General features: G+C 39.2%; 2 protein-coding genes across 8 annotated transcripts in view; both read right to left on the bottom strand.

Annotated features, from left to right (window-relative positions):
• Positions 1-2,781, bottom strand: part of MAML2 (mastermind like transcriptional coactivator 2) — a 346,860-nt gene extending 344,079 nt beyond the window's left edge. Inside the window, exon 1 of one of the 2 annotated variants that reach the window (XM_019811598.2) lies at positions 936-2,781. In XM_019811598.2, the coding sequence (XP_019667157.1) occupies positions 936-1,448 (513 nt within the window). In that variant the 5' untranslated portion in view covers positions 1,449-2,781. The remainder of the gene's footprint in view (positions 1-935) is intronic. The other variant, XM_019811597.2, reaches the window with a different exon arrangement.
• Positions 2,782-6,332: 3,551 nt separating this feature from the next.
• Positions 6,333-20,904, bottom strand: part of CCDC82 (coiled-coil domain containing 82) — a 34,336-nt gene continuing 19,764 nt past the window's right edge. For 3 of the 6 annotated variants that reach the window (XM_023239318.2, XM_019811593.3, XM_023239319.2), the window contains exons 6-8: positions 18,334-18,504; positions 12,628-12,813; positions 7,299-8,381 (exon numbers count right to left, since the gene is read on the bottom strand). In XM_023239318.2, the coding sequence (XP_023095086.1) occupies positions 8,313-8,381; positions 12,628-12,813; positions 18,334-18,504 (426 nt within the window). In that variant the 3' untranslated portion in view covers positions 7,299-8,312. The other 3 variants (XM_045038581.1, XM_003992605.6, XM_019811594.3) reach the window with 3 other exon arrangements.

Below are 20,904 nucleotides of genomic sequence, written 5' to 3'. Positions count from 1 at the left end.
GGAAGCCTGCAGGGCTGCAGGGCAGGGCAGGGCTCCACCTTCTACCCAGAGGCCACTGGCCCAGCAGCTACAGGGGAAGCCGGCACACGGCAGGCAGTCACCTGACCAGGACGGGCACCAAGGGCCAATGATTCAAGGGATACTCCCTCTGGGATGGGGTGTGTCTGTGCCTCTGAGGAAGAACTTCCAGCCAGAAACTTAATCAGAACTTTCAGGTTTGAGGTGCTGTCACCAGGAGCAGCTGAAGACAAGGCACTTCCTGGGATGACAGCATGTAAACAGCCCCTTCGTGCTGCCCCCTTTGATGAATGCCGCCCGCTGGCACTACCTGATCGGAGTGTGGCTGCGGGCAGTGGGGAGTCTGTAGGAAATCAGGGAAGAAGCCTCACTAGTCTTTGGGATGTTTCCCCCAAGTTTGACTTTTGACTGAGGGGACGCTTCACGCAACCTCTCTGTGTTGGACTAGATCACCACTCATGTTCTCTTAACCCAAGAAGGGGCCACCTCAAAGAGGGAAGGGGAAATCGGAAAAGAAGGAAAAAGCTTTGATGAACATCAGGCTGAAGAATGGCCTGTTGGGCCTAATCAGAGCTGGCTGGCCAAGCAGGAGGGTCTGTGAGACGGGGGCCTTCCTCAGTGGCCCACTCAGGTCTTGCCAGCATTGGAGCCACCTCTGGACTCCAGAGAGCCTGTGGGAAACCCAGGATTTTAACCGCTTTAGAAATACCCTGCAAGTGCAGGAAGACCCATGAATGAGCGCTAGCAGAACTTGATGCGTAAGACTACGAACTGCATACCCAAAGGCCTTGGAGGCAGTCAGGTAACGCCTCGGCCCTTTTCACTGCTGTCCACTCCACAGCAGGCCAAGGCGCGCTCTACCCTCACAAAAGGCCACCGCACCACAGCCAGAATCACGAGAAAACCAGTTGCCTTACCGCAATGAGGGCTGAGTTCCTCTGGTCCCCAGGGGCTGGAGCCTGTGACTGCTGCTCCCCGTCGATCCCACCACCGCCACCATTATTGCTACTGTTGAGCAGGTGCTGCTGGTGGTGATGGTGATAGTCTGGTGGGGGCGGTGGGGCCGCTGTCGCCGCCGCTTGAGAGGCTGTAGGAGGGGCAGCAGGGGGCGGTGGAGGGGCCGCCGTGGTGGCAGCCGTGGCAGTGGCCTTGGCATGTTTGCCAGCCTTCCTTGCCCCCTGGCCATGCTGTACCAGGCTCAGGAGCTGCAAGGTGCTCTCTCTTTCCCGGTCTGAGCTCTCAGCCCTACCACGTTCATAGCGTCCTTCACAGCTCAGGTGGTGCTGGCGGCAGACGGCGATCCGAGCCCGGAGGCGCTCCACGATAGCACTGTGCACTCTCGGGGTGACTGAGCCCCCTCCAAGGAGCCCCGCCCCAGGGGCCCCCCCTAGCCCTCCTGTGGGGGCCTGTGGGGGCGCTGTGTCCCCCATGTTACTGGACACAATGCTGCCTCTGGGATGGTGAGGTGGAAGGAGGCTAGTGCTGGCTACTGCAGGCAAATCTGTTTTTGACAATGTGAGCTCAGTGTTCAGGGCCACATGAATAGAGGTCTTCAGAGGTTGGGGGGGGAGCAGTGGAGGTGTGGGGGAGGGGAGTTAGTAAAAAGAGGGTGAGGAGACAGAATAGAAACCAATCGCAGGGGCTTAGCTGGAAACAAACCCTTATCAACTTACTCTAATTGCACTTGACAGCTCTTGAGAAGTTGGACCGAGTTGGTGGGGGGGTTCCCCCCCACCACCACGCTGACAAGAGCCACTAGGCACTTTGTAAACACACAATCTGGGGGTTAGAGCAAGAATTCAGGGATTGTCAAGCCAGAGACAGAGACAGACAGCAAAGGGAATTGAGAGAGGTATTAATAGAGAGCTGGACTCCCCCTCACCTAGTTGTTTCACAAAAATTTTTATGGGGATGTTTCTGCAGAGAAACACATCTCTACCACGTCTATGTAACCTGCAGCCTTTACTTTTCCTCGGGTTGGAAAAAAAGTGCTGTTTCAGAAAATTTTCAAAGTCAATGTACAGAATGTACACAAAATCAAGACAGACTGTCTTTTGGCTTTTAATTTTTCCTCCCTTTCCCTTTGCTCCGGTGTTTTCTCCTCTTTGGGGTACTGTAGGATGTTGTCTTCCCCCCAAAGAGGGAGATCGCTTTTCAATTGTTAACAATGTCAGTAGTTGGACTTTTGGACCATGCTTTTTTCTTCGGCTAATCCAATCACCGGTAAAATCCTCATTCCCTCTAAGGTTTCCTAGCCTTAAATGAAAGCAGTCTGAAGTCGCTAGCCACTGAGAGAGATCCTTCAACACATTTTTTTCTTTCCCGCTTACGCTTCCTCACCCCCGGCTCTATTCTAACACAGTATCAAGAGAGACAAACTCTTCCGAGAGTAATTTACAAACGATGGTCAAACTTACAAACTTCCAGCAAATTGCACCGAGTCATGTCCAGCCACTTTTCTGTCCACTTTTGTACATTCCATCCCCGGCCAGTGGATCTGAGGGTCTGGACTCGCAATAAGCAATGTGGTTCTATCTCTTGTATTGCTCCGCTTTATAGATGGAAAAAAAAAAAAAAAAAGTAGCTTGTATTTTCCTTTCTCTTTCCCGTCTGTTGTTAGCCGCTTTGCTGACACTGGCTCCACTGCCCGGAGTCACGGCGATACACAGGCTTTCATTGTGCTCCGATAGGAGAGGGAGAGAAAGAGAGAGAGTGAGACAGAGAGGGAGAAAGAGAGAGCCAGCAAGCTGCAGATGGGGGCGGGGGGGAGGGGGCGGGCGGGAGAGCTGATCCGCGGCTCCCTGGTGGAAGGCTGGTGCCACTGCACGAGTGAGTAATTGCAGCCAGGCATCGGGGAAAGGGGAACGCAGAGGGCCTCCCAGTGGCTGAAGAGGTAAATCCCAAAGCCCGCGCGTCTCGGTAGGGCTCACTTAGCTCAGCCTGACTTGGCTAAGTGGGGAAGGCTGGGGAAATTCCCCAACCTCCACACAACTACTTCACCAGCTCTAAATGTTTAAGAAATTCCCGGCCAGGGAATGTATTTTCCCTTTCAGACCTACATTACGCCCCCCTGAGGATATCGTTTTCATTTTTCAATATGTTGTAAATGACACCACTGAGCACCCTAGTGAGAGCTGGGTGAGTACCGAGGAAATGTTCATTAGTATAATAAGGAAGACATGTGAGTGTGTGCGGGTTGGGAGAGGGAGGAGGAAGGGGTGCAGAGGAAATCACACCGCTAGCTCCACAGGGGCAGGCGTGTGTTTGTCTACCTGCCTGCCTGTTTTGTGTGTCTCTGGGTAAGTCAACCTGGGTGATTACAAGTAAACCAGTAGGGAGAAATAAAATATTTTAGGATGATGAAATCACCAATACCAGTTCTAGGGGGAAAAATAATAATAAAAGGTTTTCTTTGAAAATACAAGGTGACCTCTGACAACTGCAAGATCTGAGATCTCCATGGCTGTCTGGTTTACATATACAAAGAGGAAAATCAATACGCAGCAGTGGAGTTTCAAGAAGTTTAGTAACATGAACCAAATACATCTCTTACACAGACCGTTGTCCCCTCATCTCCGTGTGATCCTGCCTTTAAGTTCTCAAAAGTGTATATTGGATTCTGCTTGTCATTATCAGCTATGGAGAATAAATTCAAGTGAGCACAATATTGGGCTACTCAGGACCATAAACATGCTGTGTGTCCTAACTTGGAAGTCGTTCGAATTTGAGGTCTCGAGCAATGGGACTTCATTAATCTAAACCAACTCTCACATCTCAGGAACATGTTCCAGCTCCAAACTGAGCTATGGATAGAAATGAATAGGTAACATCAATGCAATCATTTTTAAGAATGGATTATTTACAGTTTAGTTCCCAACAGGCTGGCCTACTTTAGTCCATTTTATTTTCACAAATTCTGGAATGTTTGTTGGAACTGGGGACAAGTATACTCTGATGGAATATAACTTTTTTTTTTCTTTTCATTGGAATATACTTCTATCTGTCCCTTCTAAGGCTAGGTTCCTCATTACTTGTGAAGAGATAGGCAGAGATATACTTTTGTTAGGAGTGCAAATTTGATGGAGCACTCTCTCATGAGGTGTCATTAAAAATCGAAGGAGTTTTGATCGTTTTATATTTGATTTCTAAAAAGCTGTATTCATTAGACATTATCTTCTATTGCTATGGGTACTTTATATTCAGCAATGATACTTGATAAAAGAGAAAATGTAATATTTAAATTTAAAATTTACGGTTCACTTGACAGTCATGCAGTAGCATTGATTTTCATTAGTAAGTAACACAGAGTCCTTAGTCAAATCTGCTATTCCTTACTGATATAAACTTTGATTTCCATGCTGGACAGGGACAGAAATTAAAAACTTGCCAAGCAAGAATTTAATAGATTTTCATACTGTATTCAGTGGTGTAAGTCACTTTTTTTGGAGTGTCTTTTGTATACATTTGTCCTTCACAGCCATTTAATTTCAAGCTGAAATCATTATCATGCACATCCTCCATTTCCATTCACATCAGTCACTGTTTATTTACAATCACTGTCTCAGGCACAGCACTTCACACAGATCTCCCTTAATCCACAAACAAACTTGGAAGGTAAGTATTATTAACCTCATCTATAAATGAGGAAACTGAGGATCACAGAAATCAAACTACTCGTTCCAGTTTATGTGATTTAGAGGTCACAGCGCAGGACTCTAGTTCAAGGCTGATTTCAAACCTATGCTTTTTTAAACCACTGGGCTTTGTGCCTCAACGTAGCAGAGCTGCAGTCACACTCTACTCACCTTGCTAGAGTCCAAGCCAGTCCTATAATCCTTTCGAGAAGTGAGGATTGAATACAACTATTCATCTCAGTACAAGAGCAGACAAGTGAGAAAACACGGTCAACTACATCAAACTGCCAATAAAGTATTTATTTTTCCCCCTGTTTATGGTACTGTTCTCTCTTAAAACCCTAACGCTTCTGTGTAGCAAATATGAATTCTTTCAAGTATTACTTTCCTTTCCTCTCAAGTATTACTTTCCTTTACTTGTCCGTTTCTGTCTTCCTCATCATCTCAACTAACCATGTCTGCCTAACACTAAAGCAGCTAACGCTACAGTAATAAATGCCCAGATCTAAAAAGTTCACAGACATGTGGGATTTTAAGTGTATAAACTATTTTTTAGTGTTATGTCAAATCGATGATATAGATGGTTATGATGAGATGATACCATAATTATGTCCTAACACTTGTAAAGGTTATTTCAGTTTTTTCAACATTTTCGGCATTTTATGGACTACTTGCTTTTGTCTCCCTAATCCATGCTCGCTCTCATTTCCTAACAGCCTGTCCCTCTGCCATTCTTTTAGTGTTACCATAGACCTAAGAGCTTCTTGTATTCTTCAGATACCCACTGAAGAAGCATGCTCATTTGCAGTAGCCTCAGACATTAGCAAAGCTACTTCTTACATTTCCTGATCGACAGTCACAATGCTGTTCCAACAGGGAAAACTCTTCCCGCCAACAAGATGCCTTGCCTAGGAACGGGGTCAGCTGCCCTCTTGAGTCCCTCTAATCAATGATGCCTTAATTTTTACAAGTTAAACAATGGTACTTAAAGTGATACAGAAATTAATTTTTAAAACTCTACCGGTGGAAGGAACGCTCACTCTTCAGCGGTCTCAAACTTGTCTGTAGTGTCACATATGAGAAGTGATGCTTCCAGGGTCATTAGAGACACTTCACAGAGAATTCTCTCATTTTCCTTGGCCTTCCTTTTTACCAGTCATTCACGATCCTTCCAACTTGACTATTACTTTTCCTCCAATTCTGCCTTGCTTCTTTCTGGGCACTGTCACTGCATCTTCAACTTTCAACTGTGGCCTCATTTTAGTTAAGGATTATTTCCGTATGCCAGAGAAGTAAGAATTGAGATATGTGACTGAAATATCTATTTCACCCTTTTCAAAAAGGTGTGCACTCCTCACATGAAACATCAGCATCAGTATTCTCAGCACTTTGTGAGCTTTTTCTATTAGTTTTGCTTACAATAACAATAGGGATACTTTCAGAGAATTCACTGCAGAAAATATTAAGTAATCTCTCTATGTAAGGACTTAATATGATGTAGTTTTTTTAGTGTATGCACATACCCTGAACTCCATGCATGAGCCACATAGTAAATGAAGCCAGGTTTAGTCAACACTTGAGGAGGTCAGAAACAAGTATCTAAAATTCCACATTAACATAGATCCTACTGTGACAGTACTTTTAAGAATTAAAGATACAGAATAGACAGGGTCCGTTTGATCACTATGAAACCATCTTACTTTATTATATGATGAGAAAATTTAAATGTGCAAAGCAATGCAGATGCCAAAATATGCTTTTAAACTATTTTTGGCTGAATTTCTCTCTCTGAGATCTTCAGATCCTAACATAAATACATATATGGGAAAAGTTATGGATAAAAATAAATAAAATACATCTTAATCATTAGCATGTAGACAAAATCGAATAAAAAATATACAGAACATTATGAAGCATGAAAAAACACACCATGAAATTATTCCTGAATGTGAGGGTTGAAAAACTCTGGCGGCCTGAGATCTATTTCCAAAGGAGACTTTAGAAAAGGAGAAAAGCGTTCCTTTACTTGGAATGGGTAAACTATAGTCTGCTTCTGAGGTGAGGGGATTGAACTGAATGAAACATTGGGTTTCTTCCATGGCCCTCTGGTGTAGATAATGATAGCAGTGAACAATATATCAGTGCAGATCATTTAATACTGGAAAGGATAATCAACAGATCTGGGCAGGGATTCAATAATAAATACACGTAGGTGTTGATCTAAATTCATTTTTAAAATACAGTATTTGTCTACTAAGGTGACAGAACATGAACAGCTCATTCACTTGATGATCATCTGTTATAAAGGCATTGTTTTGTAACTTTAAAATACACTTACTTAAAAATTATTAGGCTTATGTTTTCTATGTACAGCAGATAAAACTTTTATTCGACTGTGAGTGCCATTTCATGGAAATTAAGATGAACATATGTTTTAAACAAGATATTTGCCATGAAAATACACATGAAATTTATAAAAATGTCACATGATACAGAGAAACAAGACTCATGATCTTCACATTTACAGGAATTTATAAAATCTTCTCTGAAGGAAATGTGTTACAATTCAGTCAAACTTCTCATCTTGAAAGTAATCCGCCAAATTTAGATATTCTTGAAGTTGACCATATTTCTGTGTATACAATAAAAAAGCTAGTTATTTTACTCAAAGCAAAGAAGATAAGGTAGGCCTTTTCAATCTACAGAGACAAACAGGAACATGTTCATTTCATGATAATCATGAGCAAAAATCTCATTATAAACAGGGACACAATTGCAAATAAGCATTTCTAACTCATAAAGGAGCAGAAAGAGATCAAACTGAACATTATTATTGATCTCATAATGTTCTTATAAAATATAATTTTTCTATTATCATATTTATAGAAGTATATCAACTTCAATAACTTACTCAACAAAAATTGTTTGAACACATAACATATATTGAATACTTTCTCATGACTGTCTAGGTACAAAAATAACCTCTTTCCCTGATCCTAAACAGACCAGAGTTCCCTGGGAGTACACCAATACTATGTGTACAATACAACACCAGTACATGGCACTGGTGCCATGACAAAGTGTATAGACACTGTTAGGAAGGTTCAGAAGAGTAGCCATGGTTAGTTGAAGTGATCGGGAAAGAGAATCACTTGAGCTGTCCTGGGAAAAAGGATTCGATAGGCAAAGATTTGCTGGGGAGAGTTTTCTGTAGCAGACAACAGTCCATGCAACAGTGAGAAGACAAGATTTTTATGGAATTTAACTCTAATTTGAGGTTTTGTAGGAGAACAGAAAGAGAAGACTGAACCAAAGAGTTTGTGGTCAGAGAATAAAATGTATGAAATGCTAGCTGAAGGAGTTTAGCAATAATGTGACAGGTAATGTGACCCTGCTAAAGGTTATACAGTAGGAGATTGACCTGATCTGACGTGTGTTTTAAGAAAAATGGTAAAACAGCCATTCTAGAATAGTATAGCAATTAGTTACTAGTGTCTTGTAATAAGTTAGGTAATGAGGTCCCAAATTCCAGTGATAGCAATGAAGATGAAGAGCTAAGACCCAGGGTGGGGCAAGATAAGAGAGGGGTCAGGATGATTTAGAAATCGTGTCACAGTCGATAGCCTTCAACTGAGGAGAATTAACTGACCTAATGGTTTCTTATGAACTCTGGTTCCATTCCCAATGAAGAGAGGATCCCGATGACCTGACTTTTGTGGTGGTAGGAAACTATGGAAAGATAAAGAAGAAGTGTGTTTTCCTTCTAGAAAGGGCTAGGAAACCTTTTCCCCCTCAAGACCTCTGACTGGATCACCTTCTCTGGAAAGAATGAAGAAAAGAATGGGGTGGGGGGGTGGGGAGGTTGGAAATAACCTTTGGACTACTTAGGGATTCTCTTGACCTAGTATTCAGGTAGGTTCTATTAGATAGGAGTAAAGTATTCTAGAATTAGAAACCTGTACATTAAAAGTTTGATTGTTTTTATGCTTTTTATATTATCTTCATATATTTTTTCTCCTTATTAAATTTCTTTTGGAAAATTGCAATCCCAGCCATACTGCATGACGGAGGGAAAACTTCTTGCTTTTATTACTAATAATAGTTGACATTAATTGATCACTTACTAATTGTTAGGTCCAATACTAAATGCTTAAAATGTGTTGATCTTTTAATATCCACGATCAAAACTCTTTGTTGTTTTAATTCCTATCTTAGTGAAGAGGCAACTTAGAGAAATAAAGTAACTTGCCTCCAAATTCTACTGCTGGAAAATATTTAAATCCATGATTTTAATCATTATAGTATGCTATTTCTGAGATTTAAAGGTTGGGGGGGGTGTGTGCGGCTTTAGTTAGAAAAAAGAAAGCCTTCCTATGGAAAAGTGAAATTCAGAGAGAGAAGACAGTATTGCCTGGACGTTCTCTCCACCTAAAGATTCTGGTTCCACCATTCTTTTTCACTAAAAATTTTGAGAGTTTGGATCTTATTATATTAACCCCTTTGAGGTGCCAGATTGACCTACTGATTAAAACATGTGAACTGTGGGAATGGAGTGTGAGAAAGAGGTCAGAACATAAAAGGAGGAGGTTGGGATCTTCTGGTCAGAAACACCAGTTAGACATGAAGAAAGGAATAGGTTTGCCAAGTCAGAGGACTTACAGGGGCTGAGAATGGAACGTGGAACAACACGTACTTTTTCTTTTTTTAAAGGTTTATTTATTTGTAAGAGAGAGAGAGAGAGAGTGAGCGGGGGACTGATGGGCAGAGAGGAGGGGAACAGAGGATCCAAAGCTGGCTCCATGCTGACAGCAGTGAGCCCCATGCAGGGCTTGAACTAACAGACTACCACCGTGAGATCATGACCTGAGTCAAATTTGGATGCTCAACTGACTGAGCCACCCAGGTGCCCTGCAACAAGTACCTTTAACTAGCGGCCCTCAATCTTTGATTTGCTTAAGAATCACCTAACTTGTTAAATACTGGGTGTTTAACACCCTCAAGGAGTCTCATTCAGTAGTTCTGCAGGGAGGCCAGGAACTACACATTTTCTACAAACTTCTAGGTGATTCTGACATAGGTAGTTAGGGCCTTGATTTGAGAAACATCAGTTTAAGGAGAGAAAGAAAAAGAACAGGAAACAAGTTTAAAAGGGGGAAAGAGAAGAGACCACATAAGAAGAGTTTCAGGAAGGGGTGAGATATCAAATCGTTATTTAAAATTCTTTGTTATGTAATAATCTTTATGTAATAGATTTAAACTTTTCATACCACAAAACTGAGACTTGATAGTATTATTGAAATACATTCTCCCCTTTCCTGATGTTCCTGTTTTCACCACCCTATCCCAACAACCCTATCTTCAACTTCTCTGGAAACCCCATCATCACGTGCACTTTCTTCTTAATGAGAAACATTTGTTAGAATTTTGCCAGTGGCATATGACAGAATGTTCTTCAAGTGTAATTTAGAATCAGACAGTTACTTTTATTATATTTATTATATGTTTTGGTTTTATTATAATTTTCTTATCATGCATCTTTTTCTTTTTTTTTCCCTTTTTTTAAGTAATCTTCACACACAGTGCAGAGCCTGATGTGGGGCTTGAACTCAAAACCATGAGATCAAGACCTGAGCCTTAAGATCCAGAGTCAGATGCTTAACTGACTGAGCCATCCAGATGCTCCCCATTCATTATTTTCTTCACACTCAGGTTCCTCCTACCCTTTAATGTCATCCTAGATTAAAAACAGGTCATCTTAGTTCAACTGGTAGGAGGAGGAACAAGAAGTCAGTCTAGTTGGCAGGTCTTTGGGAAGAAATGCAGAAATATCCTGAGGTGGAGGAGGAAGGGGCAGATAAGGAAAAAGCAAGGTGTGCAATGTGAGCTGGGAGGAAAGACAAGACCAAATCGTTTGTGTGAAGTGAAAGAAGGGGTTGACATAATCAGTGGGAGGAAAGAGCAAAAAGAGCCACAGATCCGGCCGTTCAAGTGGCGCTGAGCCCTGGCATTGGAAAGGGTGCGGGTGGCTGGGGCCATAGGAGCGCAGCCAAAGAGAAAGGCGTGTGTCATGAGCAATGCAGTGCGGCGGCGCGGGACACGCGCACTCCCAGGGGTAGGTGGGGTGGTGCTGAGAAACGCCAGAGTGCTTGAGGAGCTCTGAAAGGTAATCACAGCACAAAACGCTGCGTATGGGTTTATATCGGCTCTAAACTGTAGTTTCTAGGAAATCTTTTGAGAAAACGTGTGGACAAATATTTTTAAAGAAGGAGGGACCTCGGAAAGAAAATGAAGCTCTGTGGTATTTTATGTGAAAAACAAAATGTGCATGTTGTCCTAAACATGCATGATCTTGAAATACCTTAAATGCCCAATGCTAAGTGTTTTTCTTTAAGCATGAGAGGACACTTGGGTTTTCTCTTCCCAAGAACTTTTTTTTTCTTATTCCAGGTCCCTTCTGTTAGAAACCTTGTTAAGCTTTCTCTAAGGTACATGATCTGGAAATGCTTTTGGTTTATTCTCTGCAAGAAATTTAATGTTCTTCCCCACATATACTATTATTATATATAATATATATAATACATGCATAGTGATTTTTCTACACCTGGCACACAATTCTTTAAAAAATGTGGTGTCCCAAAAGGTTTTTCAACTCCATGAGAGCGTTGGCAACACTTAAATGCACCAGTGAAAGCACGTAAGAATTTCAGGTCATCATGGAAAATGAAGATGGGACTTACTGGCTAAGTGGTGGCTTCTCCCTAAGGCAAACTGAAAAGCACAGAGGAGGACAGGGAGGAAAGCACTGGGAGAGAAGCTGAAGCAAAGTAAAAGATAAAAAGCTGAGGAGAGTAAAATGAGAGAAAAGACTACAGAAGGGTCAAGATGTGGGGGGCAGGCAGAGAGATCCACTGGGTGGTGTGGCTGTGATGGGAAGATAATCCTCAGAAGGGGAACCAGTCTTGATGTCACTCTCCAGACTGGGACACCTCTGCAGAATATGACGTGTCCTAACAAGTTCCTGTTTGTTGTTCTCTTTTTCTTTCCCTTTGCTCATAAGTTTATTCACTAAGCTCTCATCTTTTTTATTTTCCTCTTTTACAAATTCCCCTATGATATAAATAACCCAGGCAACAGATCTCAAGGCAGGCTTTTTTTTTTTTTTTTAAGATTAAATATACTGTTGATCTGAGTTGCCTGAAAATCTGCTATATGTTTTCTCTTATACGTTCACGTAACTACACTTGTTTTAGAAGACTGCAATCATAATAGCATTCTTTCCAAGTACCATAAACAATTCTAAAAGCTCTGTGAGCAGACCAGAGCTTCTGAGCTGCCAGCAGATCTTCAGGAATCCAGTGCACTCTTCAAAACCCCCACTTTATCCCTGATATCAAACTTAGTGATCAGCAGGATTTGGGGGAATCAAAATCAGTGCCGTGGCCTGAAACCTCTGCATTCCCCTTGATCTTCAGTTACAGTGCTCACTGCTCAGCCCATGTCCTCAAGAAGAGGATGTGGGTGGTATTAGAACTGGCAGCCGAGATCCTTTCCTCAGATTGGCACCAGGTGTTTCTTCACTCTCGGGTCACAAGAACTGTTCTAAAGAATAGGAAGCAGACAAGCAGAGGTGAGTCCTACACTTCGTCAAAGAAAATACAGGGACTTAATATATATGTAAGGGATACCATATATATAAAAGTGAAAGGACAGAGGTCCTTCATTACAGGACAGTATTATCGCTGATTTCAATTTATCTGATGCGCTGAAGGAATGCTTAGATCATCAGGGCACCTGTTCAGGGTTGGACAATGATAAGCATGAAAGGAATGGGTGGAAGAAGAGAAAATACAAAGACGGGGGGAAAGGAGAGATTCTCTTTTAAATTTCACTGTCTTCTAATCATTTGCATCATTTTGCTGATCATAATTAGGCTCCAGAATCTACGAATGAAATGATTCTTCTATATTCACCTTACCTCCTTAATCCAGCCACTTTCTTTTGACTGATTGAAAATTCTTTCCACTGTTTCTTTAACCTGTTCATCCTCAACTTCTTCTGTCTTTGCAATGGAGCAGCATTCCTGGTACAGCTTGAACTTAAAATGTTTCAGTTTGTGATAAATTCTGGTACGATCAGCACAAATTCTGCCAACAGTAAACACCTAAATCAAGGAATAAACATTATTACCTGACATATGAAGTCAAACATATAGTAATGATTAAACAGCCTTTCTAGTTTTGAGATTTTTCTTTAACAGCAAAATTTAATAAATGCATTATTAATTTTCAAAATGTTTGTACAATGATTCACTCACCTTCTCTTACACAACTTAGTTAAGAAAAACTGAACATCTGCTATGTTTTTTCAAGTACTGGGCTAAGCACTGGACATGCATTTGATTACAAAACGATGTGTCAAATGCTGTGCAAGAGATGCTACCGAGGTACAAAGGAGGGACAATTAACCCAATCCAGAGAGGGGAGGGGTCCTCGAGTAGGTGATGCTTGAACTAAGTCTTTAAAAACCAGAGCTAGACAAGTTTGAGGAGAAAAATGGCTTGTTAAGGCAGAAGAACAGGCACACCCAAAGCAAGAAAATAGACCCCACGGACACAGTTACTGAATTAGAAATACCTGGATTAGACTAATGTTCTAGCTTAAAAGCAACATGCAAAACTGAAACAAACTCTCAAACCAATTGGCGGTTTTTCACTAAATAATTTGCTCCAAAGCGTTTTGTAAAGTAAAAACTTTGTGTTTAGTCCTATTTCGTTCCTTAATTAGTGACTCTGATGTGATTGTAACACATTAATGTTTTACTGTTAGCAAAATATAAGAATTTTAACTTCTATGTGTATATGGACTTCCAGGATTCTGTGATTAAGAATACTCTTCTTGTGAATCAACCAACCAGAGCATTTCCCGTTCAGAACGTTTGGAATATGTACCGTTATACACACTGAAAACTAAAATAGGAAAACTACAAAATAACATTATAACTAAAAACATTATTACATGATCAATCTCATTCTCATGAAGCAACCAGAGGACAGAGACAAATTCCCTGTTAAGTTATGTATTTGTCTCTGTGCCTAAATTCACTAATGGGTTGTGTTTTCATGAGTTTAGTACAAGTGGCATAGTTACAATATTGATCTATGTAACTTGTATTCCATCTAACAAAGAATTGTAGTGTTTTCCTGAAGCCACCCTGCAAGGGATCATACAGGTGATTAGTTAAATAAATAACCTGAGTATATTGGCAAAAAATAGTAATAAAATAAAGAATAGTTTGTCAAAACTGAATAAAAGTTAAATATGATCAGCAACGGGTTTGATGCACATCTTGTGAAAATGGTATTTGGGACATCTTACAGTCTTCCTTAAAATCCTCAAAAATTCAAGAAAACCATGTTAAGATTTCTGTTCAAGTTCCATAAAAACCTTTCTGTTTTTTTGTATTATTAGAAATAATCACAAGGGCACCTGGGTGGCTCAGGCAGTTAAGCATCTGACTCTTGATTCCAGTTCATCATGATCTCACGGTTTGTGAGTTTGAACCCTGTGCTGCTTGGGATCCTCTCTCTCCCCTCTCTCTTTCTGCCTCTCCACTGCTCATGGTCTTTCTCTCTCTCTCAAAATAACTTAAAAAAAATAAACAATCACATATGGTTTGTTCATTGCTTGCCTACTCTCAGTAACCTTCTCATCTCAACATTATCATCAAACAAGTCATATCAACCAACACAATTCCCTGGCAAATATGTCCTTTTATACTTTGAGTAAAAAAGATACCACAATAGTTTCAGTGGCCACTACAGGTGCCCTATGTCTCTCCATTTCTGTTATCAAAGTAGATTATGTGGGTGAAGTCTCCTATGGCCATTCTAGATAAAATACAGTAGAAAAATAATATAATTTTTAAAAAACTTTCCACCATACTGTATTTTATATTTCCATAAAACTGAGGAATTTATCTGCATAAAAATTTTAAGTTAGGGCAAGAGGGAAGGAGGAGGTATTTAAACACCCTTATTTAAAAATCTTTTACCTGTATGAAACAAAAATATCCACTGAAAATATTTAACATTATAGTTTACTTCTTTCCATTTCAATTCCTACCTTCTTGGCAGCTACTTACACTTATGTAGATCAATAAACCCCAAATTACCTTTAGAATATTCTCACACTATGTGATCATAAAATGTGATCACATTTTCTGTGGAAGAGCCTAAACCATTGTTAGTAGGAGTTCACAGGAAAGAGTAAATGTATGTAATAGCTGTAAGAATACAAGCAGACCTCTCCCTTCGCCCCACCTGTTTTTAGTGTATTGTCACAGCCTATTAAACCTTATGAATTTCTGTGTACATTGTACACAGTTTACACTGTCGGATTCCATTTATATAAAGTACTAAGATAAAACTCTGCTGTAAGAACAGTGACCTTAAATGTTGAGAAACATATTTAGAGATTACTTTTAACTATCTAATTGCATTTCTGGATATTAAGGACACTATTCTAACAAGATAGACAATACTAAAAAAAATTTCCAGAGATAGAGAAATAAGTTCTGTGATGATTGTTCTCAACAAAGACAAGCAAAATGACATGTAAATGGTTACTAATCCACTGTTCAGGGTTAGTTAGCATGGTTCTATAAACTGATGTATCTGAAAATAACTGATTCACCTCAGTTATCAATGTGAATTAAGGGATCCTATGTATCCAAAGATACAATTTGAAACAGCTAAAACCTGTCACCAAATTTTCCTAAAACAGCAGATGGTGAATTGTAAGGCAGTAGAAAGAATCTGATTTGTAATTTATTAGATACAGCATGTAGAAGTGTAAACATACTGGTTAACAAACTAAGGCAAGGATACAATGAAACATGCATTATGCACATTTGTAATATCCAGCTAATTATAGGGAGCTTTTTGAGGTATTTCTCTCGGCCCTCCTTAATATACAGAGGAGCCAGGTCGTTATGGAAGTGAAAGTATGAAGAAGAAAGAAAAAAGATCCTCAAGAAAAGAGGAAGAACGGGAAGAAGTTTCTCTTTTGTTTCTAGGTCTCTAGAAACAATTAGTGCAATAGACTGAGCCAAAGGATTCTATTTCCTTTTGGTCCGTTTTTTTCATGGACATGTTACACACTGACACTTATTTCAAAATTCCTGCCTCTCCCTTTGGATCTTGAGTATCTTCAGGAGTCTGGACAGATTCTGGGCAAACTCAAATGAATTCAAGATTACAGTCGGCCCTCCCAACTGCCTCTCAGATTTTGCCCTTTTTCTTCATGTGATTTCCTTTTCGTCTATACCCCCAGACTTCACCACAATTTGGTGGGCCAAGGCCTTTTGTCTCAGTACCCTATCCAAGACTACTGTAACTAAAATTACTCTTTCCCACCAATTCCACTTTCCATCAAAGCATCCTGTCTTTCAAAGAAGCTAATCTTAGGTAAGTAAGGAGAAAAGTTTTATTATTAAACATATTCATTAAATGCATCCTTCATTATTGGCACCTTAAAAGAGGACCCTAGTTAACCCCAAGCAGTCTCAATTTTATATAACTATGGGCAGAAACACAAAATGGAGAATTGGTTTTCAAAATAATTTAAGGGTGGGTCTGGGGATGGCATAGTCTCTTTAATGCCTTAGATGAAAAACAAGTTTATTATTTTCTTCCTTCCTATCCCTTTCCTTTTCCTTTCCTTTCCATATACATGCATTGCTGCTGTAGTTCAGTAGAATATAAAATAGATTTTAATAGGTGCTTCTTCCATTTAAAGAAAAAAATTACTGAAAATTTTAGTATTAAAGAATTTTAATTATGGGGGTGTCTGAGTGGTTCGGTCGGTTAAGCGTCCAACTTTGGCTCAGGTCATGATCTCACGGTCTGTGAATTCAACCTGGAGCCTGCTTGGGATTCTGTGTCTCCCTTTCTCTCTGCCCCTCCCCCACTCGTGTTCTGTCTCTCTCTTTCTCAAAAATAAACATTAAAAAAATTTTAATTACATTATCTTAAATTACACAATAACTAGTTTAATGTTTGCATACAGCTAAACAGACAAGTGTATACATATTTTTACATAGCTTCAAGGACAGTAATGTACACTGCTCACTATTTCACTTTCACCTAGCACAATTTCACAACATTCATAAATATTATTTTAGTTTGTATCATATTCTGTCACAAAATGGTATGATATACATAACTTATTAAATTACTACTCTAATATTTGATTTGAATTATATCCAAATTTGTTTTGTATTATAACTAATGCTTCAGTGAACTTCATGATTGTGTCCTCTGCTTTTATACTGGATGACTCTGCTTAGCATAAACATGTGGGCACTGAATATGTATAGTGTTATAACTCTGGCTATAGGTAGCTATCCAGTGTTCTAAAAACATAGATCACATCCTTGCTCTTTGTAGGAATCTTATTGTTCATGAAACTGCCAGTTTCAATGCAACCATGACAGAGCTGTATTTTATCATCTGATTTAAAAATAGTTTGCTACTTTGAGAGCTATCAACTGGCATCTTTTTTTTTTTTAATTTTTTTTTTCAACGTGTATTTATTTTTGGGACAGAGAGAGACAGAGCATGAACGGGGGAGGGGCAGAGAGAGAGGGAGACACAGAATCCGAAACAGGCTCCAGGCTCTGAGCCATCAGCCCAGAGCCTGACGCGGTGCTCGAACTCACGGACCGCGAGATCGTGACCTGGCTGAAGTCGGACGCTTAACCGACTGCGCCACCCAGGCGCCCCTCAACTGGCATCTTAAGATAGGTTTTACTGTATGCCTTTAGATGGAGAATAATCATGTTCTAATTGTTAACTTTGATGTTTCTTCCATTGTGTGACTGGTGTATTAATTTTCTTTGTTTTTATTTTATGAGATCTCTCTTACTTTTTAGATATTTGAATAACTATCTTATACAGAATCTTTACTCTTTCACAGGAATATCAGAACTCCAGAAATGGTTTTCTAACTCACTTTCCTTCCTAGAATTAGCTGTAGACAGGGAAGACAGTGAAAGTACAGCACTAGTTTTGATCTATACAACAGAACATGATCCTTAGAGTATCAAATCACTTTCATTAGGATTCTACATGTCTTACCTCATAAAAAGCCACAGATCAGTTTTTAAACAATGAGATTTGCATATTGACTGTGTTGAGAAAAGAAATGTTTTTATAGTAACCTGCCAAATGATACGTTAAAGACTAAATCTGAATTCATTATCCCCATACAAACTTTCTAAGTGATTCTTGCAACCTGGATTATTTAGAGGGATCTGCTCAATTATCGCCAATAGTACTGAGGAATAATACTACCTAATGTAGTAGAAGAATTTAGATTAACAGTATATTTCTATCATAATAACTGACTGGCAGTACTTAGAGGCAACTCTAAGGGCCCCCCAAACACACACACCCTTCATAGATATACAGACTCACCAGAGGAAGCTCTCATCATTAATATTTTTGCATTTATAAACTTGTCATATAAGACATTTTTCACATTCAAAATTATACCTTCTTTCCTTATACTCTTTCCCTCTGTCCTAGTGCTTTCTCCATTTGTAAAAATAACAGGGTTATTTGTGTAAGCTCACGTATTGAAAATTTCTAAATACTGAAAACCAAAATGAGAGGGAAAAATACCTGTTTATCATGTGACATGAAATCGTCTGTTTCCATAGTCCTGGTGTTATATAACTTTCCTGATAAATGCACCGAGTATCTGCAGTGGCGATGCAATCCACAAGCCTGACAGCAACAATTTTCAGGATTCTTCAAATGGATACTTACGTTAGAATAATTTTCTACCCGCTCCTGAAAACAATGAAAAAATGTAATGAAGCTTTACAAGACTGGAAAAAACAACAAAATAAAACATAAAAAGAACCTAACCAAATTAAAACCAATATTAGGAATCACAGTAAGTGGTTAGGATGTAAGAGCAAAACACACTGATATTTCTTATTTTTATGCAGAATATGGGGTAGATATTTGACAAGATATTTTTAAATAAAAAAATAACTTATAATTTAGGCTATTAAATGAAAAGAAACCAGACTAGGAAAAAAAATTAGTTTCATATCCTTCCCATTTGTGTGTTACTATTAAGTAGTATTCTTCGCAGATACTAATTTACTTTTCTCCTCTCATCTCTAGTTAGGTATGAGGTATTATAGTTAAAAATAGAAAAGACTGAGCAGCAAAAATTCAGGATACTACAATAAAAAGATGAATTCATTTAGGTTAGTTGAAAATTGAGAAAAACCAGATCACAGTCTCCATTGTGTAAATTATAGCATATTTCCCACAAAATATTCCAGAAATAATTTAATTTCTTCTTTTTTTAATGTTTATTTATTTTTGAGAGAGAGACAGACAGACAGAGCATGAGCAGGGGAGGGGCAGAGTGTGAGGGAGACACAGAATCTGAAGCAGGCTCCAGGCTCTGAGCTGTCAGCAGAGAGTCCAACAAGGGGCTCGAACCCACAAACTGTGAGATCATGACCTGAGCTGATGTCGGACGCTTAACCGACTGAGCCACCCAGGTATCCCCGGAAATAATTTAATCCTCCTAATGGCTACTTACTAAATAAAGTACTATGAAAATAAACAAGTTGGTCATAAAACTGCTAGGTGGCCAGTATTGATATAGACAGCCTAATAGCTGAATTAGCAATGAGTTAACAAACTGAGGAAATATTTGGCATTTGTAAACTTGTGGTTGCATATTTTTGCCCACACTCTATGCCTGTGTTAGATACTGCTGTTATAATTAGTAGTGTAGATAAGGTTTTACCATAATGTTTGAACTACATACAGTGAACATATTAGCAGAGTTACTAACCTATATTCGTATTCTCTACCAGCTTGAGAGTAAATATCCAGTATAGTAATAGTCTCCTTTCTAACACTGTATGATTCACAACATTGCATTTTCTTTACTTTTAATATTTCTCATATTTCATGGCCCTTTGTGTGACATGTGTCACTTACAGGCTGACATTCTGAGGGAACAGGTGGCTAACCACCTCCCCTTCTTGCTTCTCTGGTCCTTATGGAAGCACATTTGAGATGAAAGCTCTAGCAGCTTGGCTCTGTGAGTGACTACAATATGTAGGAACACTCCTGCTGGTTTACACAGGACATATAACTGAAAAATAAACTTTTCTGGGGTAAGCTATAAAGATTTTCATTGCTGGTATGTCCTATTATTTATTTTTTGCAGCATAACTTAGCTAATTTTGACCAAGGCCATACTGAATCATCTATGTCTCTACATTTGTAAGTTAATATTTTCTTATATCTTAGAGTTATTATTTCAACATTGGGTTATCCAAATTCAGCATAACATACCACAGTATAGTAAAGCATAATATAGCATAGTGGTATGGGCTTTCAAGTCAGAGAAATATTAGAAAGCTATGATTTCTAGGTTTGAACACTGGCCTAGCTAATAACTAGCTCTATAGCCTTGTGTTACTCAATTTTTCTGAGTCACGGTTTTCTCTTCTTTAAAATGGAGGAAATAATAGTGCCTTCCTCATGGGGTTGCTCTGAAGATCAAATAAGATACTTTACACTGCATGCAAATTACTTGGCCAAGTTAAATGATCAATAAATATATGCTATTTTTCTATTAAAGAAAACAATATTTATACCATGTTCTAAGAACTATGCTATGTATTTTACCTTCCAAGTAAGTAAATATTCCTTTTACTTTTTAAAGTAGGTAAATGTTTTCTGTATCTGAGGAAAAGACTAGAGTTTAGAGAGATTAAAAACTCACCCAAAGTAAAAAATATATATATGGTGTCCCTAAACTCAGTCATTCTCCAAACTGAAGTCTTCTCTTTCTGTAATCCCATAACTGTCCCTTAATAAACCATCTGTGGATAATTTATCAGGTAATTCAAGATTGAACAGGCCTTGGATGAAGTCAAATCTCCTAACATAAATGAGGTAGAGTAGCTAATGATTTAAGTTCTAAAAGGACTGTTAGGAACTTGGATCTCTGTTATCTTGCCATTTTCCTAATAATTGGAAGATAGAATGTAAGAAGTAGGGAGATTAAAAAAAAAACTGTAAAAATCATGTAAGATAGCCTCTACTATTAGAGATCATAAAATAGAAATCTATGGGATAACCTGAAATGCAATACATCTTATACATTAAAAGGATGCTCCCCCTAAATTGGTAGAATTACAAAATCTTAAG

Source organism: Felis catus, chromosome D1, assembly GCF_018350175.1.
Source record: "Felis catus isolate Fca126 chromosome D1, F.catus_Fca126_mat1.0, whole genome shotgun sequence".
In the NCBI taxonomy this organism is placed as follows: domain Eukaryota; kingdom Metazoa; phylum Chordata; class Mammalia; order Carnivora; family Felidae; genus Felis; species Felis catus.
This window is presented reverse-complemented; position numbering and strand designations above follow the sequence as displayed.